This window comes from Barbus barbus, assembly GCF_936440315.1.
Source record: "Barbus barbus genome assembly, chromosome: 38".
NCBI lineage: Eukaryota > Metazoa > Chordata > Actinopteri > Cypriniformes > Cyprinidae > Barbus > Barbus barbus.
In genome coordinates, this window is record NC_136716.1 from 6,726,073 (window position 1) to 6,750,404 (window position 24,332).

Consider the following 24,332-nt stretch of genomic DNA (forward strand, 5'->3'; position numbering starts at 1 on the left):
AAATTATATAATGTAAATTTTTATTAAAATATGAAACTATAAGTTTTAAAAAATAAACAGTACATAAAAAAGTCAAACAAATGTTTGTTGGTATTGTTTTTATTGTAAGATGATTAAAAATCATAAAGAAAAAACATATGTTTATTAAAATGTTTTATGCAACAGTGTACTGATTGATTAGTACTATTTGAGGTAGAGCAGTATGCTCAAATGCTTCTTGATGCAATCCATTTTTTTTCCAGTCCAAGCATACTCCAAGCATAATAAAAGTCCTTCTTTGAATATTATTGAAGATCCCTTCAAAAGTAGTCCACTTCATGTCTATTCTGGTTATCCCAGGAAATTGTTCAGGTTTTCATGTTTATTTGATCTTTAAGTTCCTATATTAGTGGTAACCTATTTCATACAGATTGTTTGAGTTTATGTATTTTTCTTGATAGCTGCTGCTGATTGGCCCATTCCTGAATGAGCTGATTGGCTATGGCATAAGAAGGTGGGACCCAGAACACAGGCGGCTCTCTTCTGGGGTCACGTGGCGGATTCTGTAGTGCTTCATTAAAGCAGATAAAGGCTGTAGCAACAATGCCTCAACTGTGCTGCCATTGGCTTAATTTAGTACATTAATATGCCTGAATGTTTTCCAGGGTTTCAAAATAGTATTTAACCAGTTCATTTCACATTTTAATAACTGAACCAATTCTCATCCACATTCTATAAATGACAGAGAAATACTGTATATGCATTCTATCAAATTCATTAAAAAGTATTGGAAAAAATTGAATGCAAAAGCAAAGACCTAAAATAGAACTTAAACTAAACTTTCTTTTCTTCCAGTAAAGAAAATTACCCACAGGGTAAAAAATACACTGCTTTTATCATACATTAATAAATTATAAGGCAATTCAAATGTTACACAATGATGTATAAATACATCATGCAAATAATACACTGAATTAAATGTGCCAGAAATGATAAACATGATAAAATATAATTTATTTTCTTTAAGCAAAATAAAATTCACAATAATTTATTTTTATTTTAGAATGAAAAATCACCTGGAAATATGCTTGACAATTTTATAAACAGTTCCCTTAAATAATATAATTTATGTCTATGTCTGTAGTGTCTTACTTTAATAAGTAGTTTAAGGGATCATCCAAGTCTCACCTGTGTTTTGTCTGGGTTTACAGTTGCGTGGCAGGCTAACATAAAGGAGCTTTGTGGGAAAGGCCAGTGCTGTGATCCAGAGAACTGAAGGTTCTCCACCTCTCTGTGCAGGGCTCCCTCCACTGATTCTCCTGCAAAATGTTTTGATAGAGCAAAATGGTTAGGTAACTCCACAGGGTGATATGGTGTGCACAGCAGCTTGTAATAAAGTGTGACTTACCCATATCACAGAAGCCAGAGAGCGTGCTGTACATGCCTGGCGCGCCAGCAGACATCTGCTCCCATCAGACACCAGCACGATCACAACAGGTGCCATCTGCAAGTCAAGGACAAACAGCTTCATGCTAATGTTTTCATTGTGTACTGTAATTTAAGTTCACAGTTCACTGTTCTCCAAAACAGGATATTCAACGAGAAAATGGATTCATCAGGAATGAATTAGGTTGTAAGTGGGCATTCCATACCTGTTTATAAAATCTACTGTTGTTTGCTGATATTGAAATAGCTTTTATTTCATTAAATTATTAATGCCTTTAAATTATTTAGTGAACTATTTTAATATGCTTCATCTATCTACAATTAAGGTTAAAGGGGTCATATGATGCGATTTCAAGTTTTCCTTTCTCTTTGGAGCGTTACAAGCTGTTCATGCATAGATAAGATCCCTGAAGTTGCAAAAACTAAAGTCTCCAAACCAAAGAGATATTCTTTGTAAAAGTTAAGACTCCTCCTACGTCCTCCTAAAACGGCTCATTTAAACACGCCCCCACATGTCTACATCACGGTGTGGGAAGATTTGCAAAACACGCCCAAATGTATACGCAATAAAAGAAGGTGTAACTATTATTCTCGCTGTAGTATTGTTGCTGCCGCTGGCGCCATGTCCTGGAGACGCTGTGTGTCGTTGTGAAAGTGAAAGTACTTTGTTCGGGCCTTCAAAAGAGGACACAACTAGAAATCAGTGGTTAAGTTGTATTTACAACACTGTTCCAGAACAGTTCAGCCCAAATATTAGAGTGTGTGCAGCGCATTTTACGGAGGACTATTTCCTGAACCTGGAAGAGTAACCTGCAATGCTGGCTTGCTCAAAGGCTGTTTCTATAAAGTGGGGCAATTCCAACTTTGCAAGGACAGTCTGACGCTTCTGACTCACAGCCTGTAAGAACGTTTCTGCCACTGACGAATCAAATGTGAGTTTTGAGCAGTGTAGAGTAGCGCTTGTTGTTTGTAATTTCTCCGATCACAAATGCAGACATGGTACATGATGCAACACGACGCGTAGACAGTCTAAGTCATTATAATCAGTAATTATGTCCCCACTGGATGCAACAAATGCCTAATTTATAATGAGTTTTATTGTTTTTGTCTCATCGCACCAGGACATGGCATCACAATACCGTAAGGTGCGTAACATTTCCATCTCATGCTTGAGATAATCGGCCAATCACAATGCACTGGATAGCTGGCCAATCAGAGCACACCTCGCTTCTCAGAACGATGAGCTTTGTAAAAATCGGGGCGTTTTAGAAAGGCGGAGCATAGAGGAGCAACAATAATGTACAGTATGTGGAAAATAATGTTTTTTTTTTACCTTAAACCGCATAAATACATTGCATTACACAAAATGATGTTCTTTTTAGCAACGTCATATGACCCCTTTTAATATACCATTATTTAATTTGTTTTTCAGAGTAGAACAGCACATCAATATTATTTAAATCTGCACTAGTGAAACAATTATTACAGTATTTGAAAAATCGGACAATGCTTTCTGTCAAATGCCATGCATGTGTATATTTTAATATACACATGCATGACAATTTCACATTGTCAGTTGTCTGACAATGTGAAAAGAACCTGCTTACTTTGGGGTAGTAGGTGATGTCACTGCTGTGACAAACTCTGAAACTTCCTGATTGGTTCCTGACGGTAGGCTGCCCAGTGGCACTGCAAAAGCAATTGGTCTGGTGCCATCGATGTCCCTAAAACAAACACCAAATTAAACAGTTTTTACACTAATAACTTCTTAGAGATGGTCTACATACAAACGGCTCCAACTGTATTCATATAGCAGATCTTTTGATTTTTCTTTTGTAACAGATTCTTTATTCCATATTATGACATAAATCCAAGTGAAATGAATTACTGAAAAAAGAAAAAAGGCAGGGACTTATGCATCAGCTGTTGATTGCATGGAGGCAGATCTGAATGCAAGCTTGCAGCCAGTTGTAAGAAAGTGGTGGGGTTTTAGCAAATGACTAAAGAAGTCGGTCATTTCACCTGAAGATCCAGTTAATCATTAATATGCATGTACTAAATCGATCATTTTCATTAAGTGTTATGAACATGCAACCTGTTTACTTACAGCATGATTTCTGAAATCAATTGTACAAAATCAACATGACATTTCAAAGCAATAACAATACACTAGCATTACTAATCATTTAGAAACCTAAAGTACATACTTTGGCTGCAAGAGGAGGCTCTGGTCCAGGTATCACGAAGAAAGCTTTCCTGAGGTCCACAAACATACCTCTACACTCCTGTTCCAATGCACTGCGGTCTAAATCACCTACAGCGAGAAGAGGTCTCCATGAGGTCTCCAGTAATTTACAGTTTTCAGTACAGTATAGTTTACAGGGTTCCCATGGTCACCTGTAAATATTAACATTGTTTTCAGGCCTGGAAATGAATACGAACTTCAAATGTCATGGAAATTCCAGGAACGATCAAACACCCCTCACATTCCCATTCATTCCTGTAGCTCAAACAGTAGAGCTCAGAGCTAGCAACACAAAAACAGTACTACTGTAAGTCAACGTATGCAATGTAAGTCTCTTTGGATAAAAGCATTTGCCAGATGTATATACTGATGCATTTTCCAGTTGCAGATTGTTCAGTTTTAAACTATATATTCATAGTATTGAATAGTAATAGCTGTATTAACTGACCTACTTCCAGTGAGAACTGTGGTTCGCCCTTGTCAGTGCATCCCAGAAGAAAAGATTCATTAACAAAGTGTTTGTCCTTTCCAACCCTCTCCAGTATTTGTTCCAAATCTAGAGAAATGGATATACCATTATACAAATGTATATGCAAAATGCTTTTATTTATGTAACAGAAGAGTTTAAATGGGATTGTATTGAAACCTGAGGTTTTTAGAGAAGCCAGTTTGTAAATGCCACTGCTAGTCTTTCGCAGTAGAGGAGAAAGTTTATGATACAGTACAACTTTCCCAGACTTCAATGCCTCTCGACATGCTTCATCGTCCTCCTTTAATCTCATGAGGTACCTAAAAGGAATATTTAATTTTTAATAAAAAAATTCAGAATAAATTACTTGAACTGTACAAAATTCACGCTGGGAACTACTACAGATAATATTTAATAATTACTACCATTTATTATCAATTAATAATAATAATGATAACATTAATAAGTTCTCAAAAAAAGGTTCAAAAGTTGAGGTACATTAAAACTTTAAAACGGTATGATAACACACCAATCACTGTTTCATGGAGTTTTGTTAATTAAGTCATTCACCTTAAAACTCAGAAAACAAAGCATGTTTAGGACTCTTTTTTTTTTTTGAAATCAACAGAATTGACAATTTGTACACAGATGTCACATTGCAAACTGTTTTCATTCTTTTTTTTTTTTTTTTTAAATATGATCTGGACATGTTTGTGAGAGGTTTCAGGATTTACAACGCTTCAGTAAACTATATTTCCAGCCTACTCCAGTGGTATCCTATTTCTTATTATAATTGAATGTATTTTGAAGAAGACAGACCTCATTTGAGAAACATATCCAGAGAAGGAGCGTGATCGTACCAGGTTACAGTTGAATAAATGCTTGAATGTCTGCAGCATGTCTGAAAGGCAATGCCTGTATGTTCAAATACAAAGGTTGTAACATTAACATTTAATATTCACCTTTGCTCAACCTAAACAAAACTTTAAATAGATCAGCAATCATGCAAGGTATAAGAAAGAACTTGCTCTTGAAACAAAGGCAAACTGGCATTGCAGATTCTTCTTTCAGTATCACAGTAAATCGATCATACATTATACATTATTTATACTTTTTATGTGTGTACATCATTACACTAACAAAAGGTACCAAAAGCACCCGCTTTTTGGGGTATGCTATTGGATATTCCTTTTGAAAGAAGTGCGCTTATTAGTATTTGTGCACTTTACATCTTTACATGCTTTACATCTTTTTTTATAGGCAACAAATGTAGGCTACCTGCATATAACATACTATCAATAAAATAAAAGGGCACATAAGTGTACATAAAGAAAGCACGCATTCACGACTATGAAAACACACTTAAGAACCCTTTAAAAAGTGTTTGAAATAATCTCAAATCAAAAGTTTTATTTTAAAGTGTATTTAAGTCATAATCTTTTGTCTTGCTTGAAAGATACACTTATTTTGATGTGCTGACTTATGTACAAAAGTACAATTTTAGCTATTGTTTGATATTACATTTACATTTTATGCACTTAAATTATATTTAGTGTAAATTTTATATTTCTATTGCAATTAGAAACATTCAGTATATACTTATAGTATATAATTTCCTTACTAAATACTCTTTTTTTTTAAATATGCTAAAGTGTACTATTTTTCACAAGGGATACACGTGTGATATATGTTTTTGGGCATGATGTAATTATGGTATTCATTGAAGAATCTTGCAATGTGCCCCTGTGCACGCTACTGTATGTAATATCAATAGTTATTCAACTCAATAGCACAGGTTTATCAACATATTATGGCATGTGATAGTTATCATCACTGTACCACATACGTACAATAAATATCTATAAAAAATTTTACAACTTTCATTTACTTATTTTAATGACTTATGCATGCGTTTGCTTCTTTTTTTAACCTTTGTCTCAGACCTCCAGTGTTGAAATGTGACAATCCATGATGTATATATGAATTATCCTATTATGATCTTAAATAAAAAACAAGCAGATCATTTCAATGGACCTACTCATTGAGTGAAAATGATGAAACTGATAAAATGATTTATTTTCAAAAATTGCGACTGTCCCTCAGTTGGACCATCATTTTCAGCACAATAAACAATTTTGTCAAAACTTACCTACCAAGTAAGATATGCTTGAAAGGAATAGGAGCCAAGGTTGAGTTTCCCAAAATCATTATTCCTAAATAGACCTGAGAGACCAATAGTGAAAGTAATAAAAGCATACAGTACATACAACATTTGAAATGCATATATGCCAGTATTTCAGGAGTGTGTTGGGAGACTGTAGTACATGAACAGTAGATGGAGCTGCAGCTCAATCATTTGTGCTCTGAGGCTCTCTCCAGACACAGTTCAGCAGGCTCTGGTCTCCACAGCTCTGTAGCAGACGAGCCGCTGAAGAACGAGGGAGTGAGAGGAGCTAACCAAACAACTTTTTCCCATTTTGCAATATCGACGCATTCCAGGGAGGAACAGTAAGTTGGCCTGTTTATTACGCTTCAGTAAACCTATCTAAAGATGCTCGCATACTCTCCCTATCACTATCACAGACACTCTAGAAACTTCCCTACATATTTCCATAGTTTTCCCGTTCCGTGTGCTACTACCATTGCTCGCGTTCCTTGTAAAATATCAGCACATTTTCTTATATAAAATCACATTTATGATTTTTTTTCTCGTGGATTTCAGTTTTGGAAACCATTTTGCGTTCTGATTATCAAAAAAACACTGAGATTATGAAATCACATATAACGTTACATTACTTCACATTAGATTCCGGATTATTTTAGTTGTTTGTTACGGGAGTATACCATATTTATAATATGTAATACTTTATTATCGCCATATAATATGGTGATAATAAAGTCAAATTTACTTATTTATTAAATAATTGTACCAAATGATGTTTGGTTTCATTTGAGAATGAACTGGCTTTAAGAAAACAAGAGTGTTGTCTGTTTGTATATGTGCTGAAAATATGAACAGGCTAAAGATATTCAAAGATAATTGAGTGATACACTAGTTGTAACAAAGTAAGAAGTTAGTATAGGACAGTTACAGTGATGTACTGGGGGAGGGGAATGGACGTGGCACTCAATACTCCTCCTTTACAAATAAAACATTGGAATTATAACAGTTATTATAAGCTGTTATTATAATGTTAAGAATTTTGACATGTTTGTAGAAGTAGGCTACACTTGCACTTATAAAAGGACTCTTGTAGTGGTATATTATTTAAAAAGCTGACCAAAACAAAACATGGTGCATATATTAATACTACTGTACTTTTGTATTGGTGTTATGGAGACTGAGCTTTAAAATAGGCCCTAAAAAGTCAAGTTTGGTAGTTTGCATGTCATATAAAATAATAGGCCTTTTTCTGACTGATAATTTAGTTGTTACCATGTTTTAGCTTACTTGACAAGTAGTTTTTTCACATCAAATCCAATATGATATTCCAAATGTAAAGCAGTAGGCGTTATTCTTTAGTATTTAAAATACATTCATTTCATACTAAGTGCAGTTCAAATCAATTAACATATTTACTGACACATCGCATTTAATTGGAGTATCACTAGTGCACAATGCACATTTCTTAATATTAAGCCTAAAATGTGTTTTAATATCACTATTGATGAAAATTGTAGGATCTTTGAATAATATCAGTTGTTAAAAGCAAGATATTTAAAGTGTACTTGCAATGTTCCACTTTAGCACAATCAAACGTACTTGATAGTTGGACTTAAGCACTACTTGCGCACAATTAAAGTGCATTAAGTACAAAAGTTTAGTATACTAAAAGTACAACTGCAGGGTATTTTTATTAAGTACCTAAATATGTAAATGTATTTATAGTATACTTAGCATGAAATAAATGCATTTCAAATACATTTTAGTATATTTATTTTTAGTTCAAAATTGTCCATGAAATGACCACTTACTTACTTCAACAATAGCATCGATATCATGAAAATGAGTTAAATACTTCATATATGCTAGGATTGGCCTTACTACAAGGGGTGTAGTCCTTTTCTGTTATGGTGACCACATCCAGTAACCTTCCCTGTCTTCACCCCGGGCTATTGCTTTTTTAGTGCATTCACTGCAGGATTTTAGGCAAGCCTTTTCTGCAAGTTAACACTAGTTCCTCAAAAGTTTAGTCAAGTCACATGTTCTGATCACATTCTTGTCTTTTTGAGTTAGGAAGCATAACGGTTTTTAACAGGCACTTGTTTTCACGGGAGGAATCTAAAGCGGTTTATTTGCTACTGTTTTCAGGTGTTATTTGCGTTTGTACAAATTCCTGTAGTGCTTGTTTTAGCAGCTGTTTTTGCTCCTAACAAATGGTTGAGGTTTTGGGAAATGCATTTGTAACCTGTTTAGTTTTTGTTTGCTTTTCTAACTCCAGAAAGCTGGAGTGAAGTTTAGGTCAAGCAACGGTCAGAACACAGTTTTTCCAGATATGCATTTTAATGATTGAGGAACAGCCCATATACTTGCAGACCCACAACCTGACAGATAAAGCTGTTAGTTTCTAGCTTCTCTTTTGGGGGTTTTTGAGCAGGTCAAATGAGTGACTCTCAACCTAACCAGACACCCATTGTATGAGTAACCTACTAAAACACAATGAATTGTTCTAAATACACTGCTGCAATGTCTATTGTGCTTGAAACCACTTATAAGCAAAAGTGAAGTCATATTAAGGTAGCGAGATAAACTGAAACTGATATATGAGCAATGTTTGCATGTACAAAACTTAGCCATGATACTAGGATGAGTTACACTTAAGGTTTGGGTTTTGTTCAGAAAGTTCAAGAAGTCTCTTTTGCTGACAAGGGCTGTATTTGTTCGATCAAAAATACGGTAAGACAATAAGATATTAGAGATATATTATTATTACAAATTATTATATTATTATTGTGATCAATTTAATGCATCCTTGCTATATAAATATATTAATTTATAGAATTATTTTACTTTGGCATACCCTTTTTCGAAGCACTGTGATTTGGGATTCTTATCTTTCATACTAGGATGGATGTAATGCAAAAAAATACAAATAAAAATAGGGAAGGAAGAAGTTGTGCAATCTGCTCAGTTGCTCTGCTCTATTTATAAATTGAAGCTACAAGCTAACTGAACGCAGTCAAGCTGATGGCGGTGAGTTGGCAGCCCCTTCGTGTTTCACAGTGCCAGTGGGGTTTTGAGTGGACAATCTGTCTGGCTCAGAACAACTCTTCACGCCGCATGCTCTCGTATGCTTCACTGCAGAGTAATAACTGCTGAAATACATGCGGCAGCTGTGGGAAGTTTATTATTCTGTTATAGTTCACCCAAAAATGAAAGTTCTGTCATCATTTATTCACCCTCAAGGCTTTCCAAACCTGTATGACCTATTTTCTTCTGTGGAATATAAATGTCTGAATGTCGTTTCCCCTCACACAATGGTAGTCAAAGCTATTTGGTTCCCAACTTTCTTCACAAACTCTTGTTTCTGCAGAAGAAAGAAATGCATGTTTGAAATGACATAAACTTTCATTTTTGTGTGGACTGTCCCTTTACTTAAGTAACCTTCACATGGGTTACAAACTTCCTTTTTTGAGAACATGACTTGTTGAACTCAATAGACTTTCTTTATCACTTACATTGTTTCTGGTATGTTGTGTGTGTGTTTGTAGCTGTGTGTACATTTGACTTTACAGCTCAAGTATTTTTCATGTAGATGATTTTGATTCTTCATTCAGATGCAATGTGCCCATCTTTTGCTCCATGGGAATTTGTTATTTGACTAGAATTGATCTACTGATCTAGGTGAAATATCTTCTGGTTATGTGTTACTGACACACACAAGAATACAATTTTATTTTTAGCAATGCATTATTATATTTTGTTAGTAGCGTTCTTTTAAATTATACACTTACTAAACAGAGCAAACTAACCAAACAATATAACAACAAACACAGTGTACTTAATACAGAGACGGCATAATAAAAAGCATAGAGCGATGATGCTGCACCTGTACAAACAGACTATACCTGGGGTCAAATTGCTTTTCTAACTTGGTTTATGACAGTATAGCACCCACAAGTTACCGTGGACAATAGTCCCATGTTATTTTGGTATTTTAGTTTTATATAAAAAAAATATGATTTATATATTTATTTTTTTACATTTCTCAGTGTGCATTTTATTTTTAGTTAAATTTTTTGGTTTCTGTCTTTTTAAATATTACTATTTAAGTTAAATTTGCGTTTTTATTTATTTCTAGTTAGTAATTTGAGTGATTTAATTTAAACTTATTTCAGTTAGTTGCAAAGACTACATTTTATAATTCATATAAGTGTATTTAATAGTTCTAGTTTTATTTAACGATAACCCTGCAACAGTGCAAAGTATTGCAGAAAGCTATGTGTACTTTTATCATCTAATTTTTTTTTTTTCTCTTTTAGGTTGTTTGTTGAAAATGGTGAAGATGGGTGTTAGGAGTGTGTGCTGTATTTTACTCATTTCTCTGCTCAAGTCTTCCTTTGCTCACAATGACTTCTTCACATCCATTGGTATGCAACCTTTTCACCTTTTGTAAATTTATGTTTGAAATGTTCCTACAGGTTCTAACATAAGCCTCCAAGCCCATGTTCATGAATGTTTACCACTGATTATACCGGTATATTAATAGAATATTAGAAAATGCTGCTGACAGGTGTTGTGGAGAACTAGACCGGTCATTCACTAATCACTGATGCTCATTTGAACCTGTGTTCTGTCCTGGCAGGTCACATGACAGATTTGCTGTACACAGAAAAAGACCTGGTGACGTCACTGAAAGACTACATCAAAGCAGAGGAGAGCAAACTGGAGCAAGTGAAACAGTGAGTAATATCTGTTCATACACTATCAACATTAGGCATATATAAATAAAATCTGTAACAACAGGTATAACTCATCCCTGTTTGAACTGGCAAGGAGTGATTTCTGAATGTGGAAAAACAGAATAAATATATATATAAAAAAAATATTTTTATATATAAATATAGTTTATTTTAGCCACATCTGCACATAAGATCTGTCAACTGAGCTGTTAGACCTTTTATATGTATTTTTCTGTATAAATTTATTTTTGTTAAAAACCACAGTACATAATTTTGCTGTTTATGAATGGGAATGCTAGATGTAAAGGTTTTAGAGAGCACAGTTTGTTTATCTCATTACAAATTACGAAATTTGTTGGCGTGCATATGATACACAACTATTTATAAGCACTTTCATGAGATCGGGTTGTCCTGGAGCAACATTTCTTTTTACTGTGTACAAGCTGCGTGTGATTGAAATGACAATAAAGCCACTCTGACACTCTGTGTTGTCAGGTGGGCTGAGAAGCTGGATGCTTTAACAACGACAGCCACACAGGACCCAGAGGGGTTTTTGGGTCACCCTGTCAATGCCTTTAAACTCATGAAGAGACTGAACAAGGAATGGGGTGAAGTGGAAGACCTCGTGCTCAAAGACATGTCTGACGGTTAGTTTCACTGTAATTCAACCCATATTAACATCTGTTTATTCAGCATTTACAACTGATACACTTATTATGAAATATTTAGCCTACTTTAAAATACCAATATTAGGTGACTAGAAACTATTCTCAGAAATATGCTAACAACACCAAGCAACATGTTAAAAACATTCAAGCAATGCCTTGCAACATTCTTTACACTCAATAAAAGACGTCTAATGAGTTTTTCTAATTTTCTTGTTGTAGTGGAGGGGCAGGGGGTCTGATAATGGAGTCTGAAGTAGTTAATGTGGTTTCTTTACTGCTGAGGTTTAATGCAGTCTGAAATGGTTTAATATGGCCTGATATGTGTTTTTATTGGCATTTCTCTGAAAGCTTTTAAACTATTTTAAACTTTCAGACAAGGCTTTGTCAAGCCAACATCAAGGTTTTTCTCATCAAATGTTACTATCTAGTGCCTGGGATTTTTTTATAATCACTAGGACCCATTTCTCAGCACTTATGTCACTTTTTCAAAATTTCAATACAACATTTTCCACATTTCTTCCACATTATAGACATTCCAAATCTAAAAATGAGATACTGTGAAAATGATTATATGTAGATGAACACCTACACAGATGTTGGTCTTTGAATTTCATAACCATCAATACAAAAGGGGTAAAATAATTGTATACTGTAATGTAAACAGGGACCATGCAACATACACTGCAGATAGCTGTCATTCTTGTTTTGTGAAAAAAACCCCAAAAAAACATTGTATCATATATATATATATAGCAACAAAGTGTGTTTGTTAGTTGAAAACTTTTGCTAGTTTTATGGAAGAATGAGTTGATTCGAAACATGTATGGTAGTTTTAGTGCATTTTGGATGCAACATTTTTTGTTGTGCCAAGCTGAAAGTTGTTTGAGTTTTAAAAAAGTGACCTACGTATTGAGAAATGTGTGCTAGTGATTGTAAGTCAAGATGTTCTTATTATGATTTTTTTTTTTCTTATTAAAAGATAACCACATTTTCTTCTAGGTTTTATCTCAAACCTGACCATTCAGCGTCAGTATTTCCCTAATGATGAAGACCAGACCGGTGCAGCCAAAGCTCTCCTCCGACTGCAGGACACCTACCAACTGGACACACAGACCATCTCTTCTGGAGACCTGCCTGGTGAGTGTGAGCTCTCCCCTTTCCAAACATATTTCAGATACACCTTTTTTGCATTTGTATGACATCTCATTGCATGTTTTCTTGTAGGTGTTACTACAGGCTTGCCGTTTAAAAGCACCATGACGGTAGAGGATTGTTTTGAGCTGGGAAAAATCGCCTACTCTGAAGCAGACTATTACCATACAGAGTTATGGATGGCCCAGGCACTCAAGCAATTGGATGAAGGAGAAGAAACCAGCATTGAAATTGTGACTGTGCTGGACTACCTCAGCTACTCAATCTACCAGCAGGGGGAGCTGGAAAGAGCTCTGGACCATACCAAGAGACTGCTGGGTGTGGGTAAGTCTGATCTACAGTACTCAATATAAATCATATCACGATATGGCTTAGTTTGATTGTAAAATCGTGCAGACTGTGATTTAATTAAATACATATATTCTTTACCGGCCTCAAGTGCATTAATTTACACACATATAGTTCATGATACAGAGGTTTAAAGTCTTGTAATGCCTTGCTTAAATATTTGAGACATTCAACAGTTGCCCAAACTCTTATAAAATGTTTAACACATTTATCTCTCCTGTACAGATCCTGAGCACCAGCGAGCACTTGGGAACCTAAAGTATTTTGAATACCAGCTTGCCAAACAAAATAAGGCTGAGAAAGAGCAGAGTGTCAAGGACGAGAGCAAGAAAGAACAAGAAAAGACAGTTGGGAAAGGGGATTATCTCCCTGAAAAGAGGAAATATGAGCAGCTATGTAGAGGACAAGGAGTCAGAATGGTGAATAATAAAATACTGTAATGGCTGCATTTATATAAATATTCACTGGAATGTCACATTAAGCACGAAATGCTGATGCATTAGCTGATTAATTTTTAATATATCAGTGCAGCTCTAGCTCCACAGCCACCTAATTCAGCCATTTCAGCTGTTTTTGACTTTGCATTGATGTAACTTGATTTATAAAGTAGTGGTTTATGTATATGAGGTAATTAATTATTAAAGACAGGACTTTGAATTATTTATGCACACCCAAGGTGGTAATATGGCCACAAAGCTCTATTTTTGTCCATTCAGTCGACCAAAGCTCAATGGATACTGCAAACATAAGTCATAAAAAACGACTTAGGTTACTTATGTAACCCCAGTTCCTCGAAGGAACTCGAGCTGCGTCAGGAGACGCTTTGGGGAACGCCTACAGCGTAACCGGCTCTGAATACCAATGAAATCTGTCCAAAGGATGGGAGGGACGTCACGGGCGAGGTGACGTAATGACCAGCTGGTATAAAAGCACGTGCGGTGAAACCGGCGTCAGCTTCTAGAATGAAGCAAGCGCTGGCAGGGATGCCGGAAGTGTGGCCTCGCGACGCAGCGTCTCGTTCCTTCGAGGAACTGGGGTTACATACGTAACCAAAGACGTTCCTCTTCAGGAACTCGAGCTGCGTCAGGAGACGCTTTGGGGAACGAGATACCCACGGCACCAGACTTCCAAGTCCCTGCCCTGTGTGTATCCAACGGAGCACAGCTAGGGCGAGAGAACGGAAACCTGGAGTGGCTCGTATGTCTAGGCCATAAAACCTGACAGGTCAGGGGCGTAGACCATCCCGCAGCGTTGCAGATGTCCTGGATAGAACACCTGCGAGAAAGGCCTTGAAGGCCGCCACACTCCTCATGGAATGAGCTCTGACTCCCATGGCGAGGGGAGGTCAGAAGACTCATCTGAGTGGCATCCACGAACCGACTGCCTCAGTGCACCACGGAGGAAACGTGTAACTAGGGGTTGTCTGCCCACTGTCAGTCCACCAAGAGGGGTGTGGTGAGCCGAGATTGCCGCCACATAGACCTTCAATGTGGAGTGGGCTAACCCTGCGAAGAGTCGAGCCTGCAGGAACTCCAGCACTGTACCAACCGGGCAGTTAACTGGGTCGAGCTGGCGATCTCTGCACCATGAAGTGAAGAGTCTCCACTTCAGGGCATACAGTCTCCTCGTAGAGGGAGCTCTGGATTGGAGAATGGTCTCAACAACCTCGGTTGAGAGACCGGAAGCTATGAGCTGTGCCCCCTCAGGGGCCACACCCACAGCTTCCACCACTCCAGGCGGGGGTGCAAAAGGGTGCCTCCTGCCTGTGAAAGGAGATCCCTCCTGACTGGAATCTCCCATGGAAAGCCGTCGAGGAGGGAAATCAGGTCCGAGAACCATACTCGGCCCTGCCAGAACGGGGCTACTAATAGCAGCCGGAGTCCGTCCCGGTGCACTCTCTCCAGAACTCCGGGGAGCAGAGCAATTGGGGGAAAGGCGTACAGACGAAGCCTCGGCCACGTCTGTACCATGACATCCAGCCCCTCGGAGCTGGATGACGTAGAGAGTACCAGAGGGGACATTGCGCTGTCTGAGTGGCGAAGAGGTCCACCTGAGCCTGGCCAAACACTCTCCAGATCTACTACAGGGGGCGCGAACCGCAGACCTCCTTGGTGGTTGCTATAAGAGACCACCGATGTGTTGTCGGTGCGAACTAACACATGGCAACCTCTTCGGTCTGGGAGAAAGTATTTCAGAGCCTGAAACACGGCCAACACGAGCTGTGTGTATCCCCCGCATACACAAAAAAACATCTGCAGGGAGGAACACACAGCTCGTATTGCGCTTCTCCCATATTCCAAGCCTTAAACTGGCTCTTATTAGCCATAGCTAAAGACAGACAACAGTAAATAAGACTGACAGAAACACAGAGCGCTTGTTGAATGACAAAAAGCTGACGCCGGTTTCACCGCACGTGCTTTTATACCAGCTGGTCATTACGTCACCTCGCCCGTGACGTCCCTCCCATCCTTTGGACAGATTTCATTGGTATTCAGAGCCGGTAGGCGTTCCCTAAAGCGTCTCCTGACGCAGCTCGAGTTCCTGAAGAGGAACTTGAAGGCTTCAGATGACACTTAACCGGCCAATGAGTTTTTTTTCACGACAGTGCCTAACTTGAAATGCTGTGAAAGAGCATTAAATACCAACCATTTTATTTATTTATTTATTTGTCTTGCCCAAGATATAAATTAATTGTCTAATTTTTTAATATATTCTCAATCTTACAGAGCCCTCGCAGACAGAGACGTTTGTTCTGCCGTTACTACAACAGTAACAGACATCCTTTATATATAATCGGCCCAGTGAAACAAGAGGATGAATGGGATCGTCCACGTATCGTCCGTTACCATGATATTATAACAGAAAAAGAAATGGAGAAGGTCAAGGAGTTGGCCAAACCAAGGGTGAGTTCAACTTTTATAAACATTAAAATATTAATGTAACGTTTTGGCCACACACACACACAATTTTTGTGGATAATCTTAAAGGGTAACTCATGATGACTTTAGATCTTTGTGATCTTAGAAACACAAGATATTTTTAATATTCTAGCATAATTCCATGCAACCAAAGATTTCATGCTTCAAAAAGTTTATAAAGACAATGTAGTAGTAAAGTCTTCTGAATAGACATGATCACTTTATATGATGAACGGATTGAATTGAAGCATTTATTTATATGTAAACGCTGATGAAGGCACATACATAGAGCACATCAAATATGTTGAAGAAAAAGCTTGAAATGGACTTTGATTTTTTTTAACGTCCATTACAAAAACATGCATCCCTGAAATTATTTGAAGGTGCGCAAGTATTTTTCCACTGTAACAAAGTTTCATCTCTTAAAATCTGACAAATATATTTAAAATGATGTCCACTCACACGAGATGAAGGCTTCCCTGTTATCAGCCACATTCAGTAACATTGACAAATATGTCTTTGAAAAGAGTACTTCTACAACGACACCGGTTAGCAAAAACCTGTGTATCCATGTCAGTAGCGACAACTGAGAGGTGTAAACAATAGTTTATTTACTGCACCTTGAAATTCATTTGAACTGTAAGCTACACTAGTGTAAATTATCGGTTCCGACATTTTTACTTCTTTGGTATTAGTTTATCAATAAGGTTTAATTTTGTGTTAAAATAAGCAAGTAAAATCTCCTGAATTTTGAGTTTTTCTGTTATGTGACCCTGGATGACAAAACCAGTCATAAGGATCAATTTTAAACAATAAATAAGCTTTCCATTGATGTATGGTTTGTTAGGATAGGAGAATATTTGGCAGAGATACAACGTCTTGAAAATCTGGAATCCGAGGGTGCAAAAAAAATCATTTAAAGTTGTCCAAATGAAGTTCTTAGCAATGCATATTACTAATAAAAATTAAGTTTTGATATATTTACAGTAGGAAATTTACTAAATATCTTCATGGAATATGAACTTTACTTATTATTCTAATGATTTTTGGCATAAAAGAAAAATCGGTCATTTTGACATACAATGGATTGTTGGCTATTGCTGCAAATATACCCCAGCGACTTATGACTGCTTTTGTGCTCCAGGGATAACACTCCTCAGAATATCACAACCTTTGACCTGTCATCATTCAGAGGCCGATTAAAGTTATTAGTCCAGAGTGTAATCAAAGGCTCATGTAGAGTTAGAATGCTGCTGGTGCTCAAGCTAATTAGATATCATGACTAACAGAAAGAGTGTGTTGGTCTGTAGTCGGTCACTGAGACTACAGCTGCTGTGTAACTTGTGTACTCTTGGCCGGTTGGCTCAACAGCTGCGCAGAGCCACCATCTCCAACCCCATTACTGGTGTTCTAGAGACTGCCCAGTATCGCATCAGTAAAAGGTAAGGCTCCTGTTGGCCTGTAGCACAGCCAACCCACCAGCTCCCCCTGCTGCATGCTGGAAAAGCAACAAGAGCCCAGACAAAGGGGATAATATCACATGCATAGTATGGGTGGGTGGTCCAAAGTCAAAAGTTTGGAATAATCCTATATTTTGTATGATTTTGAAAGATGTTGCTTATGCTTACCTCCATGTATTTGATTACAAATACAGTAAAACAGTAATACTGTAAAATAATATTACAAATTAAAAGTACTGTTTTCTATTTTAATATATTTTAAGATGTATTTCAGCAGCCATTGCAGTCTGCAGTGTCACATGATCTTTTAGAAGTCATTCTAATATGCTGATTTGGTTTCCACAAAAATATTTAGCGGCAAAATCTGTTTATAAACACTGATAATAGTAAGAAATGTTATATTTGTAGTATATACTTACATATTTTTGGACATAATTGTACTGTTATTGCACAGTACATACCAGCCACCAGCCCATATATACATGTTTACACCATGCATAATAAATAGATATCCCTATTTGTTTTGCTGTTCTTGGGAATGTTGCTTTTCCACTGCTTCTTTACACACAACAGGTACATAATGAGTGAACTCGGTCGCAGTAGCAGTTCAACCCTGGCAGAAGGCATATAAACCACCCATGCAGTCCAAGCCCACAGTTGGTGTAGTTCAGTATAACAACAGAATATAGTGACAGCACCTTTCACCTCTCTCTCTCTTTCTATCTTCTTTCTTTTTCTCTGTGCTGGCTCTATAGCTCAGGCGTGCCACTGTGCATGACCCTCAAACTGGCAAACTCACCACCGCCCAGTACAGAGTCTCCAAGAGGTAAGGGGTCGAAGATGAAGGGCAGAGGTCACATCTGTCTGCTCCTCCTTTCCCTCTTTACTCAGAATTCTCTTTGTTGACCTCAGTCTGTGAAACAGACATTCAAATATCAGTTTGGTGTTCTTCAGACAAAAAATGCATACAGGTTTAGAAAAACATAAAAGTAAATGAGTTACTGAGAGTTTCTTAGAAACTAGTGAAACACACTTCAGGGGCCAAGGCATGTCTTTACATAAATAGACAGACACACACACACACACACACACATAAATATATATATAAAATACTTAAAAAATATATTTTGTTGTTTGTATTATTTTAATGTTATATTTTTTATATTTAAACCTTAAATTAATTATTTTAGAACAAGTTGTTGCACAAAATCATGATATTCTCTCCTTAAATTGCTCATAAATTTGCCTATGTTTGACATTGTTATGATCGAAAAACAAAACAAAACACCTATGTTGCTTTTATTAATGTGAGGAGCTCATATTAAAAATGAGGATGCTTTCACACGCTGTTGTTGAATTTGAGAAACCTCATGATACCTGCATAACCTCTGAAATGATACTATGGACTGCATGGGTGCCTCTCATGATAGAAAATTCAGTTTTACTATTTAAAGTCCTTGGCCATCTCATCACAAACTTACCTGTTTGAAACCAACCAAACACTGACTCATTTCTGTCACTAACTCACAGACTGATTCACAAGTTCATGAATATACAGTATCTAATTAACCTAATTCAAAGGATGGGTAATTTTGACATGCTTGGCGGTGACGAGTTCTGCATGGGCAGTCTATCTAAATCTATTACTTGAATGTTTCATACTAACAATACTAAAAGTTTAATCACACACTAAACATTGCTTTACTTTATTGCTGAACTCTAATCCTGCAGCTGGGTTTGTTCTGTTTTGAAACATTATAATATGTGATACTGATAGTCCTCAGTAGGAGTGTGAAGTTTATATGTTATAATTGTCTCTTCTCTCAGTGCATGGTTGGCGGCCTATGAGCATCCGGTTGTGGATCTTATAAACCAGCGCATAGAAGACATCACAGGCCTCGATGTCAAAACAGCAGAAGAGCTACAGGTAAGGTTCATGAGGCATTCAATGCACGGAACTGAGAATAGTTAGGTTCAGTTTTTTTGAATTTATATCTTTTTCCCTCTTAGGTGGCAAATTATGGTGTTGGTGGACAATATGAGCCCCACTTTGACTTTGGACGGGTAAATAGAAAGTTCTTTAATCGTTACCCTTTAAGAATGCAGGGTGGTCACACATTCAATTTATTCATAACTTGTCATTTTAACATTTTTCCACCAGAAAGATGAACCAGATGCCTTTAAAGAGCTGGGCACAGGAAATCGAATAGCAACCTGGCTCTTCTATGTGAGTAGGATTTGATCTGTCCTGCCAGGATTGGTTTTTCTTCTCTCATTATCACTTGGTATGAAATTCCATGTAAAACATGGGCTTTGTTGCAGATGAGTGATGTAGCTGCAGGGGGTGCCACGGTCTTTCCAGAAGTTGGAGCTTCAGTAAAGCCAATGAAGGTGCTGTTTGTTTATATGTTTGAGGGTTTTATACAGAATTTTATACAGAAACCATATACAGTGCCCTCCAAAAGTATTGGAACCGTAAGGCCAATTCCTTTATTTTTGCTGTAGACTGAAAACATTTGTGTTTGACATCAAAAGATGAATATGAGATGAGAGATTAACATTTCAGCTTTTATTTACAGGTATTTTCATCTGGATCTGATACACAACTTAGAAGATAGCACCTTTTGTTTGAACCCACACATTTTTCATGTGAGCAAAAGTATTGGAACAGATAGAATTAACATAGATTAAAGTGAAAAAGACTTAATATTTAGTTGCAAATCCTTTGCTTTCAATAACTGCATCAAGCCTGTGACCCATTGACATCACCAAACTTTTGCATTCTTCTTTTGTGATGCTTTTCCAGGCTTTCACCGCAGCCTCTTTCAGTTTTTTTACTCCCTTCAGTCTCTGCTTTAGCAGGTAAAATGCATACTCTACAGGGTTTAAGTGTGGAGATTGACTTGGCCAGTCTAAATTCTTCCACTTCTTGCCGCTGATGAACTCCTTTGTTGTTTTGGCGCTATGTTTTGGGTCATTATCTTGCTGCATGATGAAGGATCTCCCAATCAGTTTGGTTGCATCTTTCTGTAAATTGTCAGACAAAATATTTCTGTAGACTTCTGAGTTAATTTTGCTGCTGCCATCATGTTACATCATTAATGAAGATTAATGAGCCTGTCCCAGAAGAAGCGATGAAAGCCCAAGCCATTACATTACTTGTGTAATGTGTACTATAATGTACACCTGTGTACACTGTGTTTCAGATGAGCTTGTATGTTTGGGATCATGAGCAGATCCTTTCTTTCTCCAAACTTTAGCCTTTCCATCACTTTGGTCCATAAAATAAGTCCATAAAACCTTGTCCCAGAATTTTTGAGGCTCGTCTCCTATTCTTCTTGCTAATCTTCTTGCATCTTCTGGTGTAGCCTCTGTACTTTTGTTCATGAAGTCTTCTGCGAACAGTAGATTGTGATACCTTCACTTGTTGTTGCTGATGTCACTAACAGTTGTTTTAGGGTCTTTCTTTACAGCTGTCACAATGTTTCTGTCATCAACTGCAGATGTTTTCCTTGATCTACCCGTTCGAGGTGTGTTACTTAGTGCATCAGTGGTTTCTTTCTTCCTCAGGAGATTCCAAATGGTTGTACTTGCTATTGCCAGTGTTTGTGCAATGGTTTGATTGATTGTTCATCTTCTCAGCTTCACAATTGCTCGTTTTTCACCCATAGACACCTCTCTGGTTTTCATGTTGGTTACACGTCTAACTAACTATAAATGCAGTCCGCACGGATCTGAAACTGAGCGCAGACATTCAGTGCTATTTATTGTTTGAATAATCAATTAATAGGACACACCAGGCCAACAAAACACACCTGTCAGTCACATGTTCCAATACTTTTGGTAACATGAAAATGGGTGGGTTCAAACAAAAGGTGATATCTTCTAAGTTGTGTATCAGATCCAGATGAAAATACCTGTAAATAAAAGCTGAAATGTTAATCTCTCATCTCATATTCATCTTTTGATGTCAAACCCAAATGTTTTCAGTCTACAGCAAAAATAAAGGAATTGGCCTTACTGTTCCAATACTTTTGGAGGGCACTGTATATCACAATATAATTATTTTTGCTAGAAATTTGATGCCAAAATTATTCATATTTTACCTGCCCTTGTGATAAATAAGTATATGAGTACTTATTGTGGAAAGCATATTCTTAAGTGTGAACAATGTATTTATTTTTTATCTATTTTATCTATTTATAATTGGCCCTTTTTGTGTGTGTGTTCAGGGTACAGCTGTATTCTGGTATAATCTGTTTCCCAGTGGAGAGGGAGATTACAGCACAAGACACGCAGCTTGTCCAGTATTGCTGGGTAACAAGTGGGGTGAGTGTCTCAGACACAGTGCATTGCCAGGAGATTTTCTTTATGCTCTGAAATGTATCATGCTTATTTTAGTAATGCCTAAAATGCCTTTGTATGTGTTCCTCCTAATGTGTATATACCGATTTTAACAACAATTAACTCACACTAGTTTTTACTTTTCCCCATTACCCCATTACAATTATAAATATACCTTGTTAAAATAACATATTTTTCCATAAATAATAATAATAATAATAAAATTAGTGACATCAACATCCTTTCATGGAAATTAATTATAATAAAATTCTTATATTGTTGATAATATATTATGTTAGATATATCATCTAAAATTGTCAACTATGCTTTACATTTCTTTTCCAATAATTCATGCACTTGAGCAAATAGTGATGTCAAATTAAACGATCAGCCTTTTTCTTTTATTGCTTTATGAGCATTTCCTGCTGTATTAACAAGCAAGCACATTTTAGTTGAATCTTGCATTTAAAAGCATCTTGCAGCTTGAAAGCATGTTATATGTCACCCCTGTTACCGTCATAATTATTGTTTATAAAAATAATGAATTTTTCCATAAAACAAAAAAAACAAAAACACCTCTTAATGACTTAAACCTTGAACACAAATAAAAGTCTTCTCATTTTTAATGACTTTATCTTATCTATTATGCTCGGTTTGTCACAGTCTTAAATCATCAACTGTTACCATCATTGCTTTTTTCTAAAAATTCATGCACTTAATCAAATAGTTATTCATGTCAAAATAAACGATCAACAATTTTACTTTCTTCATGAGTATTTCCTGCTGTATTAGCAAATAAGCACATTTTAGTTGGCATAATCCATCATTTAAAAATCTTGTAGTAGTATTATATGTCAACCCTGTTACCATCATAATTATCAGTTATTACAATAATATTTTATCCCATAACTGAATAAAACCCTTTTAATGACTTCACCTTTTTAGGAAGTGAATACAAATAAGTCTTCATCTAAAGCTTCATCTTGAATTATGTTTGGTTTGTCTCAGTCTTTAAAAAATTTCAACTATGTTACCATCAGCATTGTCTAAATATGTATGCACTCAAGCAAATTGTAATGTTAAATTAAACTCGACACTTTTTTGTATTTCCTGCTGGTTTAGCAAATATACACATTTTAGTTGGCATAATCTATTATTTAAAGGTCTTGAAGTCATGTTGAAGTCAACTGTCCCTTGTTTAAATGTATTAAATATTTTTATTTTATTTTAATCATTTATAATGTAATAGTAATGTCTGTTTGAACTATCAATGCTAACTTCTAAAGCTTCCTAAACTTTATGAACTTTCAGCCCTGTTAGTTTTCTGAAGGCAGTCTCACTATGCATTTAGCTTGAGATGGCACAATGGATTTCTTAGAGAAATTTTAAAAAACAATCTATCCGATGTCTTTTCTGTTCTCTCTGTCCATTAGTGTCAAATAAATGGATCCACGAGAGAGGTCAGGAGTTCAGGAGACCATGTGGCCTGAAAGAGGCAGATTGATCAAACACCTCCACCGTCTTCCTCATGCACTCCTCCCCCTGGACTCTGAAAACGTGAACAGCACCCTCCTTGCTGTTCATGTCCACTGTGTCCGCAGCAGCCAACATGTGACCTGTCACATTTATTTTTAACTGAAGAGTATGTGTGTGTGAGCCAGCCTACAGTTCCATTACCTCTGTTAGTGCCTTTTGTCATTGCACACCAGGGCTTCAAAGGATAGAGCTATTCCTGACAACACTCCTTTACAAACAGGCCTTTAACCATTGAGCTGTATAATGGCATCATGTCAGCATATCTTCAACACTTATTCTGACTGACAGCCAGACCAAAGGCAAGAAAGAACATAAAATGCTTGTTTGCAATGTTCACAGAATGATAGGAGACTAATAAAAATGATTTTTCCAAAATTAATCTTTTTGCTTCACTATTGCCTTTCTCCTTTATTATAACTTTTTAGTAAAAATGATTAGAACACTAGTATTTTCACCAGCTAAAAATGGTTTGAAGTTAGTTATGTCTATCTTTTGCTGTAGTGTCAGTAGGAAATGAGAATCTTCTGATTCTCCTTCTGAAATATCAGTTTACATTTCCAAACATTCATTTTGACATTAATTTTAATAATCCAGTGAGATTTTTGTTTGCACAAGGAGTCTGACAACATCCAGTGCTCCACACAGAGATCTGATCTCATCATCATCATCATCCATTCTGTCTTGAATGACACGAAGAAACAGAACAAACTGAGACAGACTAAATCCAGAAGAACTGTGGCAACGTCTCCAAGATGCTTCAAGAAACCAAAATATTTTTCAATATGATTATTTCATTTCACAATGGCTTTTTAGTTAAAATGATGCTGCCTCTGAAAAAAAAAAAAAAATCGCACTTTATGTACA

The 24,332-nt window shown here is 36.5% G+C and overlaps 1 protein-coding gene and 1 pseudogene across 3 annotated transcripts; one reads left to right on the plus strand and one right to left on the minus strand.

The window, feature by feature from the left end:
* Positions 1-401: 401 nt before the first annotated feature.
* Positions 402-5,038, minus strand: LOC306858111 (NAD(P)H pyrophosphatase NUDT13, mitochondrial-like; annotated as a pseudogene). The gene is made up of 8 exons: positions 4,959-5,038; positions 4,317-4,459; positions 4,119-4,226; positions 3,633-3,739; positions 3,033-3,149; positions 1,388-1,483; positions 1,168-1,298; positions 402-542 (listed from the first exon to the last, which is right to left on the minus strand). The product of its transcript is annotated as an NAD(P)H pyrophosphatase NUDT13, mitochondrial-like (transcript).
* Positions 5,039-6,504: 1,466 nt separating this feature from the next.
* On the plus strand, positions 6,505-23,846 carry LOC306857364 (prolyl 4-hydroxylase subunit alpha-1-like). Of its 2 annotated transcripts, none has more exons than XM_079397276.1 (15): positions 6,505-6,647; positions 10,623-10,730; positions 10,946-11,042; positions 11,538-11,689; positions 12,710-12,847; positions 12,935-13,186; positions 13,436-13,629; positions 15,937-16,113; positions 17,500-17,570; positions 19,416-19,515; positions 19,599-19,652; positions 19,750-19,815; positions 19,911-19,979; positions 21,821-21,917; positions 23,366-23,846. In XM_079397276.1, the coding sequence occupies exons 2-15, from the start codon at positions 10,637-10,639 to the stop codon at positions 23,434-23,436; spliced, it is 1,632 nt and encodes a 543-aa protein (XP_079253402.1). In that variant the 5' UTR covers positions 6,505-6,647; positions 10,623-10,636; the 3' UTR covers positions 23,437-23,846. The 2 variants fall into 2 exon arrangements, with proteins under 2 accessions (XP_079253402.1, XP_079253403.1); XM_079397277.1 differs by lacking the exon at positions 17,500-17,570 and adding an exon at positions 18,344-18,414 and having other exon boundaries at positions 6,511-6,647; positions 23,366-23,839.
* The last annotated feature ends 486 nt before the right edge of the window (positions 23,847-24,332 follow it).

Coding starts and splice junctions, on each gene's coding strand:
- LOC306857364 (XM_079397276.1), top strand. CDS start 10,637: ATGGTGAAGATGGGTGTTAGGAGTGTGTGCTGTATTTTACTCATTTCT. Junction 12,848..12,934: donor CTCTTCTGGAGACCTGCCTG/GTGAGTGTGAGC, acceptor GTTTTCTTGTAG/GTGTTACTACAGGCTTGCCG. Junction 16,114..17,499: donor AGGAGTTGGCCAAACCAAGG/GTGAGTTCAACT, acceptor TTGGCTCAACAG/CTGCGCAGAGCCACCATCTC.